We start from the raw sequence: 20,463 nt of genomic DNA, 5'->3' as shown, positions 1-20,463 counted from the left end.
TCCTGAACAAAGCCACCAAATGTATCCTGGATCTCAAGCCTCAGGCACTCCTGAACAAAGCCACCAAATCTATCCTGGACCGCAAGCCTCAGGCTATCCTAGACAAAGCCACCAAATGTACCGTGGACCTCCGGCACTCCTTAAAGCCACCAAATGTATCCTGGACCTGAAGCCTCAGGCACTACTAAACAAAGCCACCAAATGTATCCTGGACCTCAAGCTTCAGCCACTCCTGAACAAAGCCACCAAATGTATCCTGGATCTCAAGCCTCAGGCACTCCTGAACAAAGCCACCAAATCTATCCTGGACCTGAAGCCTCAGGCACTCCTAAACAAAGCCACCAAATGAATCCTGGACCTGAAGCCTCAGGCACTCCTAAACAAAGCCACCAAATGTATCCTGGACCTCAAGCTTCAGCCACTCCTGAACAAAGCCACCAAATGTATCCTGGACCTCAAGCTTCAGCCACTCCTGAACAAAGCCACCAAATGTATCCTGGATCTCAAGCCTCAGGCACTCCTGAACAAAGCCACCAAATGTATCCTGGACCGCAAGCCTCAGCCACTCCTGAACAAAGCCACCAAATCTATCCTGGATCTCAAGCCTCAGGCACTCCTGAACAAAGCCACCAAATCTATCCTGGACCTGAAGCCTCAGGCACTACTAAAAGCCACCAAATGTATCCTGGACCTCAAGCTTCAGCCACTCCTGAAGAAAGCCACCAAATGTATCCTGGATCTCAAGCCTCAGGCACTCCTGAACAAAGCCACCAAATGTATCCTGGACCGCAAGCCTCAGGCACTCCTAGACAAAGCCACCAAATGTACCGTGGACCTCCGGCACTCCGTAAAGCCACCAAATGAATCCTGGACCTGAAGTCTCAGGCACTCCTGAACAAAGCCACCAAATGTATCCTGGACCTCAAGCTCCGGGATCAGTTCTGCTAGAACATCCCAGGGGTATTCATATAGTGACTTTTATCCCGCTAAGGATTTAGGCAGTGATGGCAGCGTTTGTGGCTAGCCCACCTAATGGCGCCCACGAGTTGCAGTGGGCTACCATTTCCCAGCCAGTAGAGTTCAAGAGGTGCCTGGCTCTTCAAATTCAAGGACACAAACATTGTGAACTACACATCACAGTGGAGAGGTCCGCTGCTGGAATACGGAGGCAAAACCGGCACGGCCAAATTCTCTGGCAAAGCTCCACCGAGCGACCTCAGTCTTGAAGGCAGTCAGGCACTTTTTGGTATTATTTTTATGATTTTTTAGCAGGAGCTTAGCTTCTGGAAGCAGTGGAGTGCTTGTCCATCGTGGGGGTGGGGGAGAATGGGGAACATGGTTAGGGAAGCAGAGAACAAGGCATGGCAATTGTCGGCAATGGATCTCGAAGCACAAAGGGGAGGAAAACGTGGGGGTCAGATCACCCAGTCCTAGGCAAGGCGTGAGAGGAGGGTGTATGCACCCAGGTGGTAGGGCGAGGGGGCAAGTCGGATGTTGACGAGGAGGAGGGCGGCCCACAGCCCCGGGGCATAGACACGTCACTGGTTCCTTCCTGCACCGGCAGGGTTCAAGCCTGCACATGTCCTTACTTCTGGTGCACAGCGCCCCTCCGGTGGTGCAGAGTTTCGCAGTGAGGTAGTGTGGGGACTTCAGGGTGAAAGTCAGATGTGATTATTCGGCTTGCAGCTGGAGCCAATGCAGCTGTGGGTCGTGCAGCAGCATGCAAGGCCTGGCAGTCTCCATATCTGACACACACACACACCCCCTCCAGTGCTCCTATTGTGCACAGTTCTCAACACGCCCCGCTCTTCGGGTTAATGCAAGTCACCTGGTTCTGTTTGGTCCCCGATCTATGTATCCCGCACTACGTTCACACCCTCATAAACTGGCACACTGCCTTTTCTCGTGGTTGTGTTTTTGTTCAGGCAGCCTTTGTGGAAATAGAGTAGGCGAAACGTTTGTATTTTTGATTTATTCGAACAGGAACATCTTCACGGCTTTCCTGTGTACTTTAAATTACAGACACTGCATTCTGGGCCCGAAAGTACCCCAAGAAAGTGAGGCCAAGGCACAGGTCTGGGGCATGGGTGTCAAGGCTCCCCCTCGTTCCTCCCCCACAAGGCGATTAGGCGAACACGGCGGCTGCATACTGCCTCTGAGCCCAGCAAGAAAGTGGAAAAGTATAGGGAAGCGGGGTCAGAAATAGCACAGAGTCACCAGACGGATTCCGAGAGGGACCGAAACGCTGCCGAGTCAGCCTCAATGGCCACAGCCCCGACGGCAGGGCCTGGCCGTGGTCAGGCACCCGTCCTAGTCTCGCCAATGTACAAACCCACTCAAAGAATACTGCCCCCACAAGAGGCCCCAGTAGCAGAACGAGTGCTTCACAAGACCCAGCTGGATTGCATATCTATATCGCGATATATAGAAGTGGGATATTTCGAAAAAACATTTGTGGACAACTTTTTTTAAAAATTCAGGGATAAACAAATGAGCATGAAACAACTCTGCAGATATTAAAAAAGGGAAGAAAGACTAAGAAGAGCTCTTCTACGTGAGCTCATTGTTGAAGAAGAAAAAAGAATATACTATATTTATTTATTTGCATTTTTAAAGCGCTCGCACAGCCCGCGGGCTTCGAGGCGCGCATCGAGGCGCCGTTACAGGATTTGCTTCGTTGTTGTTGCATTATTGTTTTTTTTGTTGGTTTTAGTTACGTATTTATAACGCGCTTTAATACCCAGAGGTTTCTAAGCGCGGACCCGGGGAAAGAACCTTTGTTGCTTCGAGTCGTCTTGTTTACAAGGCGAACACGTTGCTGCTGAGCTATCCTCCCGAGGCGCATATACAGTCGCCCTTCTGCTGGTAAGGAATACCCGTCCAGCATGTAAAGGAAACGGCAGAAGCGAGTGCCCCAGCACAGAAGACACTTAGAACCGAGAATAACCTAAGTGTCCAGAAGACACAATCGCAGCTTCCCACACAGTGGTTTATACAAACGAATTAGAAACCTGCCAACAAACCTGGGTTTTAGGATTTGAAAGTTTAAAACAGTGCTCCCCGTTTGCTGTGTGCCTGAAATGCTGTGGCCTTCTCAGCGGACAGGGGGTTAAACGGGAAATATGTATTAGAGTGAAAAATCTAAACTGTTGGTGTCTTTGCACCAAAACCACGACCTCATTGTCAAAATGAACTCTCCTGTCCTGGGAAAATACTGGTGGGGTAGGAGGGGGGGGGTAGTCAGACGTAAGACTAGATCGAAGAGTTGAGCGATGTGTCATTTTTTATTTTTGTAGGAAGTGCTAGTTTAAAAGATATGAAAGTGTCTCATGGAACTCTGACCACACCTTTCAGTCCTGTTTATGTGCTTTGTATTCTGGCTTTTCTAGTCCTGTACTTATAAGGAAACGTTATAACTAGTGATGAAACGAGAAGCTCTTTAGAGTATTTAAACTTAAAGCCCCGACACTCTGCAAATCTAGAGGGGAAAATAAAAAAAAGACTATCAATATTGCCGTGTAACAAATATATTGCATTGCGACGTTATAGCACGCTTCTAGGCACTGGCAGACAGGGACTCCCGCCTGGCGCTTCGCTGTGTGCAGGTGGGCTGCGGCCTACAGACCGGCGATTTCAGGCACCTTGGCAGCGGGCACCGGCCCTATTAATAAACGGGAGGTTATCCCAGCGCAATTATGGGGAAATCAATAGCGCCTCGGCTTACTGCACCCAGGCGCTCGATACTAATTAGGCCCAATCAGACCTCATTCGCTCGTCCCCAAGCAGGAAATGCAGCCGCGCTGGGCCTTCGGGCCGCTCAAGTGGGTGGGGTGGGGGGAGGGGGGGTGAGTGGGGGAAGGTCCCATAGAAGCAGCCTCGGGCGAGATCTCCGATCGCTCATGGGACAACAAACGCCACATTGAAAATAATAATAATATGTTTCTGCTATATGGTGACTTCCTGCCACCGTCTTGAAACTTGGTTCAGCCCAAAAATCTAAACGCCTAACACTCTATAGTCCCTATAGGCTATGCTACGGCAATATGCTTTAATAGGAACAAGGACCGTGCGCTCTGAACCACAGGCAGTTACACGTCTGTGCCACAGGTGCCTTAAGCTACTGAGTTACATTACCAGCTTAGACTCAACATGCATAAACATAAGAGGTGGGTTCCCCAACCCGCCCCCCCCCTGGCCAAGGGAATCATTTAACAAGGTGGTTCTTGGCATGACTGCGCACCTTTTGAGATCCAACCACTTTCCTCGGGAGGGGGCGATGTTCTTCCCTTGCTTGGCCACGCCCCTTCATTGTCCCCCTCTGAGAGTTAGTGGGCACGCTGGTGACACAACGAGAAATGGCATCAAAGGGCAACACTGGTGCAATAAGCAGAGGAAACGCACAAGCTGTGCACTGGCCCTCTGGCCCGACAGCTGCAGTAGAGAAAACGGACAGCCGCCTATTATAGCGCCTAGATCACGCGCTTCAAAACCAGGCGGCGACCACCAAGCGACCACAAAGAAGCACGCGGAGGCGCACAAGACCGCCGGCTAATCGGAGGATACCCGGGACTTTGGTATGGAGTGTGGGGGCCCCAGCAGGCAGCCACGACGCTCCAGCAGGCAGCCACGACGCTCCAGCAGGCATGCACGCTCAACCCTGCAGTGCATGCTACGCTTGCTCTTAAGCATCTTGGGAAGCCGCGTGGCAGATGCATCCAACCACTGCCAAGCAATCGTCACCCCCCACCCCCCTGTTTCCCCAGCCTGGTTTCTCAATTCAAAAGCCAAACATTGAGGACATTGTCAAATGTCAAGGGAAAAGAAGTACACCCTGATGCAGAAAGCGATACTACACCATTGGCGAGTACGTGGGAAGCCCCCCCCCCCGGGGGGCTCTAGAATCCTCACTGTATGCACATAAAGCGACGGCCTCTTGAAAGCACATTTTCCAAGAGCATTCGGCAGGACATTCCAACCAACTCACCCAGGCCCTGGAACCACGTTTCTGTCTGCACAAGACTCGCCCATTCGCTTCAGCATTTTGGGGAGGAGCTGAAGACCCGCTCCTCATTAGCTCCCTCCTTATACCCAATTCCACACCCCCTCCGTGCCCCAAACAACCTGAGCCTGGGTGATCTGCTCCACCCCATGCTGGCAAACTGCCCACCCTCCACAACAACCCGTTTTTAATTCCCCTTTATGGAATACTTGCGTTCTGCTACCCTCGCTGCGCCCTCTCCCCATTACTTGTAATATACTCTATTGGCTCCTGAAGCTATATTCCGTGCTCAATAAATACCCTAATAATTATTTATTTTATTTTTATTAGCTACAATACACCGAGCACTTAGAAGGCAGTGCATTACCATAGCCGCAAACAAACCAAAAGCTTGTTACAGGAGGCACTTCCACCGGTCAACACAACTTAATACCTTGCCAGTGTGTACATATTTGTACAGCAGCAGTAGAAAGCTGGGAAAAAACCCATATGAAAGGGCGTCTTATAAAAGGACACGCCCAACCTCGCAATGACTTCACCTGTTGAGTCACAGCCATTGGCTTGAATTAACCCACATGTGTGCTCGCAACACACACAGTGCTTTGAGATCCAACTCCGAACTCAAATTCTAGAATGATCCCATTGCACCCATCAACCAATACCATAAAAGTTCAAGGCATACATTAGTTTTCAAATATTGATTAGCAGTTTGCTAATTAAATGCTTTTAATTAGCAAACAGACCCATTTGATTAGCAATTTTGTACCAATATTGTTAATGTCAGTGGATGTTATTTGTACCCAAGGCATGAAATGAGCAACAATACAGGAGTTTTGGGTACCGCTGAAATAACACATTTGTGAAAGGAGTCGGGCCTTGCAAATGCTGTAAACTTCAGCTAGACCTGCAGGTCGGGTAACTTAGTTTACCTATTCAACCTAAGAGAAATCCACTCGACCCATAGCAACGGAGGACAATTTCATAATGTGATTTCTGTAAAAGGGTGCATGTCACTACAAACCCACTTTATGTTTGGCACACTGCTGCCACCCAGAGTCCAGCCATGCACAGTGAAACTTTTATTTGACATTTACTGCAAACCAAGTAGAAGTTAAATAAAAGCTTCAAACATCTCTTGTAAATGCTACTTGCCCGTCATAAAATCTACTCAACTGACTGGGCAAAACAACTTTGCGAGCCATAGAGGAGCGTCTGTAAAAGGTGAGCTTCATGAATGGACACAAATATATAGACCTGATGAAAAAGGTTCCGAAAAGAGTTTGGCCAGCCGTCTCCTGCAGGTGGAAATATATAATACAATCCAAGCAAGCTCTAGAGGTTAACTACAGACTGTATGGAACTATTGATCACCAGTCTGCATGAGCATTTAAGAGAAAGAAAAAGCATTTGATCATGTGATAATGTACATTTTCAAAAGTTCACTAGTCAACATGATGCCTCTTCCCCAACAAAATGAAATATAGTTGACAATGAAATTCAGATACACCAAGCTAAACTTTTCTGTAAAGCATGGATAGATGCAAGGTTTTACAGCATCAAGACTGTAATTATGTATTATTTTACAACTTACATTTTAGGAATGGAATTACAGGACTGCCTTTTTAAAAAGATATAAAGTTGACACATACTTTTCTTTGCCAGACAGGATATAAAAAGCCTAATAAAAATACTTCTGTTTCGCTATTTGAAAAAATAATTCTTGCATTTGGCACTTAAGAGTGGAGGAGATGATTACTGCTGCACTTTGCCTTCCTTAGCACTTGAAGTGAAAAGAGAAAACAGGATGAAGAGAGCACCGACGGCAAGAGCGGAATAGATAACTTTGCTACACAAGTTTTCATTTGATTAGCAAAACTACAGAATTGCATAGCAAATTGCTGCCTTGTAGTTGCAAGTCACCAATGCATCAAACCTGGGTATGCCAAAAACCTTTAATGACAAGAAAATGAAAAAGACAATTGCCAATCCCAACAATCAAAATGACACCAATCCCCATCCCCGCTTAGCCATCTAATCAGGAAAGGAATTCCAAGCGATTACCTACTTCAACTGCTGGTCTTTGGTGCTCCTGGTTTTGGCCAGGAACCGCTCAGCTAACTTCTCCAGGTTCCGCGAGTAGTCTGCCTCAATCTCTGCCTTCTTGCGGAAGAAGTCCTGCAGGTCCTGGAGGAGCTGCACCCGCAGCTCGCACTGCTGGTCCAGGCATTTCAGCTGCTCTGCCAGCTGGGTACGTATCTCTGCAAACGAGAGGGGAGACAGTGGTGAGGTCAGACGAATGGATAGGGCGAATCTGTTCCAAGCGCTTTATTTTAGAGCGGGGTACCACAGGCGCAAACAACAGCAGCTTATGGGGTGCGAGGAAGCGGAGGCGCCTAACCAACAGTGGAGTATGCAGACACCAGAGCCCCAAGAGACACACAAAAGAACTTTTTAAGACCAATAGGGCATTCACTGAACCAGCAGGGTCCCCGAAGGCACGCACAGGACCAGGCCTTCCAATGGGGCACAATCTAGCCAAGAGCACTACCAAAGGAAACACACACAATCAATAAGGACGCCTTAGGCAGCCCATCCAACCAGCAAGGGTCAAATAAGAAAAAACACCCAACCAATGGAATGCAGCCAACTGGCAACACATGAACATACGCTACTCACAATGGTAAAGCTAGAAAACCATACACATTGGTGTAATTGTTGATGCCCCCACTCAGATGCAGAAGACGCTGTACACTTTAACCGTTATCACTGCTTGAGGGGCCGCAAGCAGACCACCCAATCTGGCCTAGTGTCGTAGATTAGGTTGCAGAACTTCAAGATGCAAGCTATTAGCCAGCCATAAAACAGTCACTCGCCACCTCAACTCTACCCATTCACGCCGAACATCATTTCCTACCCTTCAAGAGTCGAAGATCACTAGCCAATGGCACGTGCAAAATGTGCACCCTGTCCTATGGCGCCCTTGCCTTTTGATTTATGTAGCGCAAGCCGAGCTAGGAAGCAACAGAGCATCGTACATGTCGATTAAACATATGAGGAACGGCGCGAGTGTTCCGATAGGTGGCACGGAAGATCTGGCCATGCTAGCGGGAGGTGGAAGGAGTGGAGTTCAGGTGGGAACAAGCCCCCCACCTCAAAGCAATGAACCAAGGGGGTGCTCTATGTGGAACCCCTCCCCATGGTTATTATATAGACGAGAAACCCGCCCCCTCCTCCAATTAGCATCTCACCCAGTCCCTAGAATTGGAAACCAGATCTAATCAATAAAGTTTTCGGCAATTAGGATAATTTCCATAAAAACCGAGTCATTAAAAAGCAAATTATATAACAATACAAATTCACAAATGTATGATAAGATTGCAATAAAGACAATCCTTTGCGAGTCCTCTTCCGCTCATCCTTGGAAGATACACGGAGCAATACTTCCCCTCATTAAGGGCCCACATCTAAAAGGAATAACGCATTACCAATGAATACAACTTTCCTCTTATACAGGGCGCGACCCAGGCAGGTTAGTGATGCCCAGCCCGTTAAGGGTAGAGTATGGCGGGGCGAAACCAGAGCTAAAGGGGCAGATCTCATATGCAAATATGCGGACGAAAGAGTGGCAAGTCAGCCGACTCTTGGGCAGGCGCCTCGCAAATCCGCCATGTTGGGTGTGTGCATAGTGCCCGGGCTGATCAGAGGCAGAGGCACCTGCCCTGCTCTAATAAGGGGGAAATCTCGGGCATGGATTACCCCACCATAACTAGTATGTGTGTACACTAGGTACGGCTAATATACCACGTCTGTGATTACAAGGTTTGAAAAACTCCAGCTCTTCTCAAGGATCTTTTTTGAAAAAAACCATAGGTGCTCATGTTGCTGGTATGGTATTGTTTATTTGTAAAGTGCCTATACACAAAGCAAAGTGTTTCAAAGTGCTCAATGAGGGAGGGGACAAGGGGGAAAAACAAGTTATTCAGAGCCCTTGAGTTTCTGAACAATACAAGTCTGCACTAGGCAGATTAAGAGCATGGAACAAGTGCATAAGTACAATTAACAGTGAAGAGAACAGCAAATAGGTCCGACAACGATTCTGCAGTTTTTCCAAGTGCAGTGAGGCACCACCATGCAAGGAGGGGAGACAGGGAATATAGACGATCTTCAAGGCATGGTGCATTCAGATTGTACAAGTGCACAGACCGTACAGGAGAAGGGGGGTGCAGGGGATGTGGGGTGATTTAGTGTCTAATGCATTAAAGTGCGTAACAGCATCGCTTTAGTTGGGCTTGTTACTTCAACCAAGCTACGTCGACATGAGCATCCTTCGCAGCCCAGTACCTGAATAAGTCCTGTGTCAAACCCGCTTTTTACGCTGCTCCAGAGGCGCAGCCAGTGGAGCAATGGGTCTACAGACAACAGATCATTACCATGGCTGCAGCCAGTGGAGCATCATTACTATGGCTGCAACCTCAGTCCATATGGACCCCTTGATTGCAAGCCGAGCTGAGAAGTTCCCCATTGCGACACATGGGAGGAAGTCTAGGTGGTCGCCTTCCTCTATAGCATACCATAAACGCGGATTTTCGGACCTTCACTTTAAGATCGAGACCATATTTACAGAGGTGTACAATGGTTCAATGCTCAGGCCAGCTGCAAGAGTGAAAACCCTTGGCGCCCCAAAAAACCAACACAGCTGACCAACCCCACCCACCTAATCCCGGCTTCCCAAAATCCCTCACCTATGAAGCGTGAGGTGGGAGTTGAGCAGAGGCGTTGCGGGGGGGTGGGGGGGGGCTGAGAAGGCTATAGCCCTGGGTCTTTTGGTTGTAGCCCCGGAGAGAAGCGCAGGGGCTACAACCACAAGGTTAGCTAGTCCCGAGTCCCGGCAGTCCCGACATTAGCGTAGCCCCGGATCTTTTCCAGACCTAGCAACACCCCTGCAGCTGAGTAGAGGAACTCGTGAGTGATGATCACTCAGGAAAAGGGTTTCCATAACCAGTTCCAATGCTGTGCGCCTTAATGGCGCTCCGATACACATGTGGGTAGCGATAGGCCAGGATGTGGCAGGGTTCCAAATGGAGGGGAGCCTAGAAGAGCCTGGTTAGCTTGATACCAACAGCTACGAGGAGCTGCTTTTAGCCCCCCAAGCCAAGTGGTCCTGAACAAGCACCTACATGACTAGAACTCTGAGTTTGGGACAATCGATAAATAAACTTTTGGAAAACATGCAAAGCCAAAGGGGACATAAATAATGACCAAAATGATACTTTTGCATCTCATGTGGCAAATGGTTTCGGGCAACACTGTGCCAGCTCCTCGTCCCGCAGCGGCCGCTCCAGTATCCAGTGAGGTTAACCAATTTAAAATCACAAATAACTTTTCTAATAAACGTAAAACATCGAAAAACACTGAATGTTTTATAAGAAATATATATGGGATTAAACAGGTGGGGAGGGGTTTGAGGTGGGGTTATAAACCTAGGGAAAAAGGGGGCTTAAGAGGGGACACCACACGCCGAATAAAAAAAAAAAAAAACTATTTTTCTGTTACTTCATTTTTTGCAAAGATCACTGGTTCAATCTGTTTACCCTGGAGCTGCTTCTAGCTCCTACTTATCCCTATCTTATCACCCCACCCTGTCTGGTGACCTCAAAAGGGGACACATGTTAGGTTATGTCACTGGCATGGAAACAGCGCACCGGTGCCATTTGCATGGTCTCCAGGCGTTATGGCGCATCTGAAAGAGGGAGTGGGCTACAAAAGAAAGAAACTATAGCGTTGCTGCTGTGTTGGTACAAAGGATACACACCATATATAATGACACTGTACATTAGGCAACATGCTTAAAGTGACAGGTTTCCACAGAAAAGAGGATAAGGAAAAGGCAGAGTGATGGGTAGAAGTTGCCCCTTCTCCCCCCAACAATTGGCCCTTCAATACTCTCCCTGCAGGGATCAAAATTAACATTCAATGAGCAGGCCCTACAACTAGCTTCTGGGTATCAGCACCTCCCCCGAGGGAGGGATGACCGCTGAGGAACCAGTAGCGCGCACTCTGCGCACCGCAAACTAACTTACTTCACATTACGTATGATCCTTTATGTTTACATGTATGCTAGATGTGTGCAATTGTTCTTCATCCCATTTTCAGACCTTCAAAGTTAGTGACATGTGCATGTTTGGGCGGCACCAGAAGGCCCCAGCAGCCAAAGGTAGCTCCTGGAAGCTGTTGGGGTCAAGGTAGCCCCGGACCCTCCTAGGCTAGAAGCAGGAGCCAAATAGTCTTCTTGCCATAGCTGGGAGGAGCTAAGTACTAGCAGGAGGAGACCTTGGGCGGGGGGTGGGGGGGATTCAGATAGAATAAGAGTCTGCCCCAGCCCCAGCCCAACCTCCAGAGTCTAAAGATACATGTTTTAGAGAAACCCCACTACATTTCTGGCCTTCCAGCACAGCCGATTGTTCCAGAATGAACCACGCCCCTTAATCTGGGCTGCAGTCCAGCCCCCGCCGCTCCCCCGGTTTTAGTTAGCTGCTGAGCTGAAGGAGGTCACTGTCATTTGTCTCTGGGATACACAATGTCGCCCTCTCAGTGAAAGGGCTGCCAACCCACGGGCAGAGCTATGCTCCGTCTCAGCCGTCTAAAAATGCCAACCTTTAAACTGCACTGCGGTTGAAGAGAGAACAGAAGAGGAAAGGGGAAAAAAGAAGGGGGGCGTGAAAACAAGGAAAGGGTAAGGGCGGGAAGGAGGCAGGACATAGGTTTTTGTCAGATCATTGTTGGCAAAGCGCTACAACGTGCAACTAGGCTGTTTCAAAGCACTCTAGCGACGGGGTATATGCGAGTCGAATACTTCCAGGTTCACCCATGGTGAGGAGATGGTGGCCCTTAGTATAGAGCACCCTCCCCTCCCCCGCCCTCCTGACTCACACCGTCCCCATCAGTCTGCGTTGTCTCATGGCCCCCAGGAAAGAAACTTTCCTGCCTTAGAACATGGCTGTTCAGGAGCTGCACTGCGACAACCCCCAGTGACACCAAGTTGTCGGCAGTAGGCCATGAAGTCAGAACACCTGGCTCTCAAAATGCTTTCAACTACATCTCCCATCAGCCCTAGTCCATATAGTCAAGGATTAGGAATCATGGAGGCCGTAGTCCAAAAACCAGGAGAGCCAAAGGTTACACATCAATTCTAGGGGGTTTGGGTGTAGCTCTGTTGACCTCAATTGGTGGAAGCATTCCAAGAGAGCCAGCAACCCTTGGTTAAAAAAAAAAAAAAAAACCTGGCCTCCGACAGCCATTAGCAAGAAAAAGCCGTGAAAATGGCCAAAGTGGCGCTTTACGAGGCTTTACGAGTACTGCCTCACACAAGAGGCATGGCAATCGGCAGCTCCCCCAGATGCTTTGGGACTATAACTCCCATGATCCCTCACCATTGACTATGCAGGGTGGACCCCATGGGCATTGTAGTCCAAAACATCTGGGAGCCAGAGGTTGCAGGGCCCGGCTTTAGCGAGACTTCATAATTACTTCCGGCAGGATAAGAGGGCCAGCTGGGACCACCTCACAAGCCAATGATGGTCAAGGTGGACAAATATTGGTGGTCTCAGCACGGCGCGTCCCTTCCCCTCAATCACCCTTTGCCAGACATTGGCCAATGGTTATTCTTTTGCCACATGAGGGGGCCGGCCAAGGAATGCAAAAACTCGAGTGCTGGTCGGATGGTTCTGTGTGATATCCCCGCTTTTTGAAGGCCGCACACCACAAAGAACGATTTTTTTTTCGGCCGATTTCGGGTAGCCCTCAAAAAGAAGAAATGCCACATTCTGCCTGCCCAACTTTCCAGTCCAGCCATTTCCCTCCTCGCCCCCCTCACACCCTCTCCCGCGCAAGTCAGGATATCTTGGAAGTAGGGGGAGTTCACCCCCAAACACCCCATTGCATCATTCCTACACCCCCCACCTCCCTTCACTCTAAGAATTCTGCCCTCAATCCCCCACCCCACACAAACAAGCAGTCACATTTATCCTCCCTCCCCCGTCACAAACATTCCCCTCCTCCCCCACCACCCGGCTTTGACTGGCCCATAGGGCAACAGGGAAACGCCCAAACCAAACACAAAATGCTACTGAGGGCAAGTTTTTTGGCCCATGTGGGCCAGTTTGATAAGGGCCAATTTGATACTTCACTATGCAGCTGGTAGTTTCAACCAGTGTTACTCAACACATGCTTTAAAATACACAATTTGCACCACATTGCATCAAACCCCCCCCCCCCCTGGGTACTATTTAAACAGTCTGTCACGAAAGGGAATCAATTGCCATTTGCAACTGTGGGCCACTTTTTCATTGGTGCACGAGGCAATTTTATGCTCCAGTCCGACCAAGCCCACCACACAAGACAGACACTAAGGCCTACATTCATTAGCAGAGTTTGCTCATTAAAATTGCATCGATTAGCAAACTGACACATTTGATTAGCAATGTTGTACTAATATTGTTAATGTCGCCAGAAGTTATTGGTACAGTTTACATGAAAAGAGCAACAATACAGCATTTTTGCGCACAACTGAAATAAGACATTAGTGAGAACAGTTGGGACTCACAAATTCATTAAAATTCAGCTGGACCTGCAGGTCGGGTAACTTAGTTTACCTATAAGACCTAAGTATTCGACCTAAGAGAAATCCACTCAAGCAATAGCAACGGATGACAAAAAATGTAAATGAAGATCTATAAAATGGGGCATATCACTACAAACCTGCTTTGATGGTTGATATGATGTGGCATTTATAATGCGCCTGTACACTGCTGCCACCCAGAGGCCAGTTATGCACAATTAACTTATTTGACATTTAATGCAAAGTAAACATTAAATTGCTCGTTCCAAGTCTGACTTTGTCCCTTGTACAATTGCTATTACATGCTGTGTAACCAAGATTGTATTCTCCTTTCCATCAATTAAGCCTTCGTACACTTTCTTGTAAAGCGCCTCGATGCCTTTGGGCTGCAGCGCGCTCTATAACTTTAAATAAATAAAAATAAATAAAAGTTTCAAAAATCCTTTGCAAATGGTACTCGCCCTTCATAAAATCTACTCCACTATGTGAGTGGGTGAAAAGACTTTGCAAGTCGTGGGTGAGCGTCTGTAAAATGTAAAGGTTTAGCTGCATGAACGGACAAAAATAGATTTGATAAAAAGGCTCTGACAACAGTTGGGTCAGCTCTCTCACGTAGGTGCCGATATATAGAGCAATCAGAATTATAAAGCACATTGAGCTCTGGACGCTTACTACAGTGTATGGTAGTGCAGTAGATCTGTAGATGTAGCAACTGGATGGAAGTATTGAGCACTACTTTGCATCAACAGCTTGTTAGGTTTGTGTATTTATTTTGTAAGAAGAAAGAAAGTAGAGATTACGCAGAGTGGATGGCGCAGCAGGCAGAGAACTGGGCAAACTAGGTGGAATATTGTAGTTTGTGGTCGTCTCGCTTTCAGGGTAGCCGCTATGAGGTAAAAGGCTGATACGGTAGAAAGTCAAAGCGTTTGGGTTCAGCTCATGGATTGAGCACCAGTTGCACTGATGTATGCAACCAGCAGGTCACAGAACTAGGTCTGCCATCAGAAGCCTTCGATCGTGTGATCATGTACATTTTCAAAAGTGTTCACTTTTCAATATGGTGGATCTTCACCAGCAACATTCAATATGGGATTTAGATACACTAGCCTAATCTTCACTGTAATGCAGAGAGACAATGCACCATTTTACAGTGTCAATACTGTAATTATGAATTATGTAACAACTTACATTTTTAGGATTGGAATTGCAGGACTGTCTTTTGGCACTTAAGAGTGGAGGAGATGATTACTGCTAATCTTTCGCTCCATTAGCACGTGAAGTGACCAGAGAAAAAGAGTGTGAAGCAAGCACAGAGGGCAGGAGAGAAATGCAGGGCTAGCTGTGCTTTGATTGAACATGGCAACTTAAATAGCAAGCTTTGCTACACAAGTTTCAATTTGATTAGCAAACCTACAGAATTGCATAGCACATTGCCATGCAACACTGCTTATTTTATGCCTTGCACACCAACCTCCACAAAGCCATTAAACCTCGGACATCCACGACTCCTCTTCCAGACCCCGGCACGCACGTTAGCCCTGCGCGCACTCCTGCGCGGCAGGGGCATGACAGTTCGCTTTAGAAAGACCGCTCTGTGCGCTCTCAGTGCAGTCTTTCTAAAGCAACCTTTTTTTACAATCGGGAAAGTGTAAACTATCTTTTCACGCCATACCGATCAACTCAATCTGTGGACTTGCACATGTACGGAAACAAGGATACTAAAACGAAATCTCTCAAAACACAATCGTTATGCTTTAATTCAGGCCATTACATCCTTGTTCAGCCACCTAGCCTTCCTTCTGGTTCATGTTCTCCATTCTGGAATCATTCATTTAAAATAAGCATTAGCAATGCCAACAGCTTGGGCTTCTGTGTAGGCAAGGGAAAGGCACAGCCGTAGTGGTATTAACTGGCCATTGATGGAACCAGGTGAGAAAATGACTCAGTACTCGGGCATCTAATAGCAGCCCCTGGTAAATGCCTAATACTTCTACAGAAGCCAAAACGGTAATGCTGTTTTTTAACAGGATTTCAGCAAAGGAGACGTAGAGTGCTTATAAATCGAGTGGCTTAAGGCAGACGGGGTTTAGACATTTTTATTACACCAGTAGCACATTTACAGCTGCTATTAAGTTATTCGCTCTCGGAAGACTGCTTTGAGAAAGCGCTAGCAGGCATTCATAGTGCAAAGATTCATTAAAGCAGTCCCCATAAGTATGCGTTTTGGGCGGGGAGGGGCAGGAACTGGGTGGGAATGGCCATAGGAATTAGCATGAACTGGATGGGCAAATAACCCACGTGCTGCGTGTCCCTCCTCAAATGCCATTTCTCCCTAGCTGTACTTCAGTGAAATAAGTTTGGATTGTAGGTGATTCCCAAACTAAAAAGCAAGCAAGTGAGGAGCTTTAGGTTGGCATGAATGGAAACCAGTCCACACTACGCTCTGCCCGACTTACCCTGATGACCCCCACTCTTTCTCCAAAATGATACCCTCCTGCTCCATTTTAAAAGTCTCCCTGTTATTTATCTATCTGCATTTTTATATAGCGCCACTAATCCACAGGCCTCAGGGCGCTTGATATTAATAACAATGCATGGCCCTGTATCTCCCTGCACCCATCTAACCTATTCCTCTTAATTATTTTTACTGCTCATCTCTTTTTAATCAAACTTTCTCAGTTTGCTTTTCCAGGCGCATTTCAAACCGTTTTACAATTTAGCACGAGATATCAATCAAACATGGCGCAGGTGGTTACATCTACCAATCTCTGCAGAAGCCGGTGGCACCAGAGTTCTGGCCCCAGCCTATCGCCTCTGGCAAACTGGTTGATCCTGGGCAAATACCCAACCACATCCAGCTCAGTTCCGTTCGCTTCCAAAACCAGCTACACAAGTAAACTAGACTAAAAAAAAAGCTATGTATTTAAATATCCACATTTCAATGTGTGCAGCAGGCGCCAGACCACAAACATTCATGACATTTCAATCATGTATTGGGATGTGGTCAATGCAAAAGTAAAGCATTGATAAAAAATAAAAAATACAGAAAATACATGTTTCAAGGACTACAAAGAAATACTAAATAAATTGTAGGTATGTGCGAAAACAATTCAAGGAGCACATGGTAGAACCAGCACTTCCTTTAAAAACTAGAAATAAAGCTTTCGAAACAGACATTTCCTGCTACGAACAGCTGCGGATAGGACGGTGGTCGCGCTGTATACTTCCAAGGTTCTGGGCAAGAGAACAGAAAGTTAAAATCGGGTGAGGCTCCCTGGTGCGGACTGACCAACAAGATTTTGGCCGACCTTGAAGAATCGAATTGACAAGCGGGCAAAAGTTTGGAATTTCCCCCAAAATAGTCTACATCTGCTCTTCGTTCCACTTTTGGGGGCTGTACATTTGGTCAGATGAAGGAACTCTGGAAAGGAGCGGTGAGTTGCCAGTCTGCAGAGGATCACACCATTAAGTCGTCTTGAAAAGCCAATATCGAGGCCCCTTTTACCCATTTGCCAAATTAAAGGCCTAATGCACCCTACTTTGATATGCCACCAAAAAAAAAACACCACCCCACGAAGAGCGAGAATGCGGTCCCTGCTCCAATACCCTCTTGATGGCCTCACAATTGATACCATGAGGCAGAAATATGGACACAGAAAACATTCTCAACCATTGGCCCAACAGGAGCGACCAGGTCCACCAAACAGATGAGCAACACAAAAGGACTGGCCTCTTAACTCTGGGGTGTACTTGCCCTCAAATGAAACACTCATTGCACTGACCTCTAAAGAAAAACAAAACAGAGCCAGCCTCTGCTCTTGGGATTCGAATCAGTCCCAGACCTGCAGGTCAAGTTAAACTGAATGCAAGACAGCACAGGGGCAAATGGCTGGTCTTGGAAGCAAGACCACGCAGAGCAACAGAGGTTCGAATCCCGGGTTCCACGCTTAGAAACTGAACTCCTGTATGGTATTAGGCGCATTATAAAAAAAACAAAAAAAATAAAAGTAAACGCAAGTTTTCTAAGTGGACACTTAAAAACAGCAAAGACAGCTCTGTGAGTCAACAGGAATGATTTGCTCCCAAGTGCGCACGGCCAGTCCTAGCTCACCTTTCTTTCGTTTAATATACATGGAAGCGATGGTCGTGGTCCTCATGGCTCCTCGCTGCCAGTCTGTCCATCCATTAGACGCTTAGTGGCCTACAGTGCCCTCTGGGGCCAGACACCGTGTCACCAGCTCGAGGCATGTAACCCGCCCCTTCCGGGGACTCATGTCAGATGGCAGAGTTTCGATCTGCGACTCACTTCCCCATCGTCTCGCTCGTTGGGTCCAGGGAAGGGAAGTGGGAAGAAAAAAACAGCCCCAAAACAACGGCATCCTCCGAACTCATTCCTCCAGCCCGAACCCCAACTGAATGATGCACGCGGACGGTGTGTTCGCAGGGGTGACAACAAAAAGGAGTTCTAGAAAGCCCTGCAAGAGTTTCTACCATGGGGAGGGGCGGGGGGGTTAAAGAAACGAGGAGAAAGCACGCACAGGTCATCAATGTGGGAAAGAAAAGAGAACCAAGCACCCCGACATCTAAAAAAAAACAAAAAAACAAGGGGGAGGGAGCTAGAGCAGGTCACACAGTCCACTACAACCCTCCAAATATTTCTTGTTTGATTGAAGCTATGAGCATGACTATTTTAATAAGATGATAATGTGCAAGTGTTGGTTATAGACTTATTAAAAACCAAAAGGAAAAGGAAAACCCCAACTATCCCCACAGCCTTCTCTCCATCGCTTCCTTCTTTGGACTCCTGGTTCCTCCGGGAGGGCTGCCATGAGTCTGAGCCCTTCCTCCGTTTTTATACTCCAGAAAAGTCTGTAGTGACTAGATTGCTCACTTTGGTTATGCATGGTACTCAGTGTTCTGCACCTCCTCCTTGACCCAGTACTAAATGGACCAGGCTCCAAAGAACTAAGTCCATCCTCATCGTGGTATTAGGAAGGGTAACTATTTGGGTTGTCCCAACTCTTCCTTGTCCCTGTATTTCCCACACTAGAAGAGTAAAATAAACACATTGGAACAGTACTGATGTGGGTTGGTGAAGAAGGTGGGTTAGGGGGGAAAAAGGTGGGCTGTGTAGATACCAGGTTCTCCCCAGGCCATCACTAATCCCATAGGGGGGGGGGGGGAGGGGGAGTTGCCTCCACATGAAATTCACCCGCCAAAGTACACCCCCTGAGGGACCATAGGGTAGCGGCCTCATGGGAAGGGGCTCTCTCTCAGGGGAGAAGTGACGACAGCTGGGGGTTTGTCACAGGTGGGAAAGACTAGCAAAAGGTCCGGGGTCATGGTTAGGATTGATGAGCAAACTCGGAAAAATTATTAGAAATGCAACGAGAACCAAAGCAACACAAATCTGAAACTGAAGCGAAAAGAAGAAGTCTGTACATTTCATGTGGATACCTGGTCTACGTTTAGATGCTAAAATTCCTATAAAAGAGCAACCTTATGTCCATCTCACTCGACAACTACAACAAAAGTAGATTTGACAGCGAACAAGCAGATCCCATTGTTTCTGGATCTAGAATTAAACGTCCAAGTTAGAAGATCTTTTAGATCCAAGAAAAAGAAAAAACACGACAACATACAAGGAAAAAAACACTGAACTGCTAGAAAATTTGCAGTTTTTAATAAGGGTTTAATCTTTACCAAAACAGACTTTATCTTTTCATCAATAAGACAAGACATGTTTAGGTTGGTCTAGGACGTACGAGAATCTTAAGTAGTCATGACAACAGACCTTCCATTGACCATTTCTGGGCCTTCTGTAAACAATTGAAAACCCACCTCATTACACAGGGAATTTGCAACCAACTCATGCCATATACCTAGTAAAACAGCCCAGAACCGAAATTACAGAAGCGTTCTCACCAGGTCGGCTGATCTGCTAATGTATGTATGTATGTATGTTAATAACTGTATCGTCCGGATTCCCTCTGCCAGTCTCATGTGCCACTGTGGAACCCTGATCCACGTGGCAATAACCGTGTACTATGCATCTATGCAACTAAGGAAGACATTTACCTCATAATCAAGCAAGATAAGCACCCAGATGCCTCCGGGTTAGGCGCGCTATACGCATGGATAAAATACATAAAAGTGTCCTGTTTGACCCTGAAACGCACCCCGATGTTAGGGTTAATGCCATGCATTTATTTAGGGAGGTTATACCCCGTCCATAAAGCCAGAAACACAGATATTAGCTGTTCTTACCTTCTCCTCCTGCTTATCTGCTCAAAAAACGGCCGCGCGTATAAACCCAAGATGGCCGCCACATTATAAACACTTGGTGACGTCACCACGTTGTGCGTACATCCCTGTCAATAACCAAGTCAGAGATGCCCACAAAAAGTATACAAATGCAGCAGTGGTGGTGGTGGTTCAAAAGCTTATTCCCCATTACATTCCATCCATAAACAGGCTGCCTTGACATCCTCTTTAGTACAATGCAATCAGAAACATGGACATCCTTGATACAACCCCAACGGCATTATATTACATTGGGGCAATTGCGGCAGCAGCATCACTGCCAGAAAGAAAAAGAAAAGTAAAACAATTGCAAAACCATAGACCCCTCTGCAACGACCCACGTGTAAGCGTTTGAATCTGGCCTCCCAACCTCTTTAGTCTTGTACAATCAGAAAACCGACATAGGTACATCACCCACATTGACATGATGTTTCATAAGGACAATTGCAGTACCGTCATTGTTAAATGTAAATCCATCTTAAATGACCCAAGTGTAAGCATTAGGACTTCGTATAGATAACTTATGTATACATAAGGACCCATT

The 20,463-nt window shown here is 47.2% G+C and overlaps 1 protein-coding gene across 2 annotated transcripts in view; it reads right to left on the bottom strand.

The window, feature by feature from the left end:
- Positions 1 to 20,463, bottom strand: part of SRGAP2 (SLIT-ROBO Rho GTPase activating protein 2) — a 400,495-nt gene that overhangs the window by 250,267 nt on the left and 129,765 nt on the right. The window contains exons 1-2 of one of the 2 annotated variants that reach the window (XM_069633175.1): positions 17,728 to 17,858; positions 7,065 to 7,257 (exon numbers count right to left, since the gene is read on the bottom strand). In XM_069633175.1, the coding sequence (XP_069489276.1) occupies positions 7,065 to 7,257; positions 17,728 to 17,773 (239 nt within the window). In that variant the 5' untranslated portion in view covers positions 17,774 to 17,858. Of the gene's footprint in view, positions 1 to 7,064; positions 7,258 to 17,727; positions 17,859 to 20,463 lie in introns of those variants that run through there. The other variant, XM_069633174.1, reaches the window with a different exon arrangement.

The sequence above is a fragment of the Ambystoma mexicanum genome, chromosome 13 (assembly GCF_040938575.1).
Source record: "Ambystoma mexicanum isolate Mex_15411 chromosome 13, UKY_AmexF1_1, whole genome shotgun sequence".
Lineage (NCBI taxonomy): Eukaryota > Metazoa > Chordata > Amphibia > Caudata > Ambystomatidae > Ambystoma > Ambystoma mexicanum.
The sequence above is the reverse complement of the archived record's forward strand: the minus strand, read 5'-3'. Positions and strand labels throughout refer to the sequence as shown.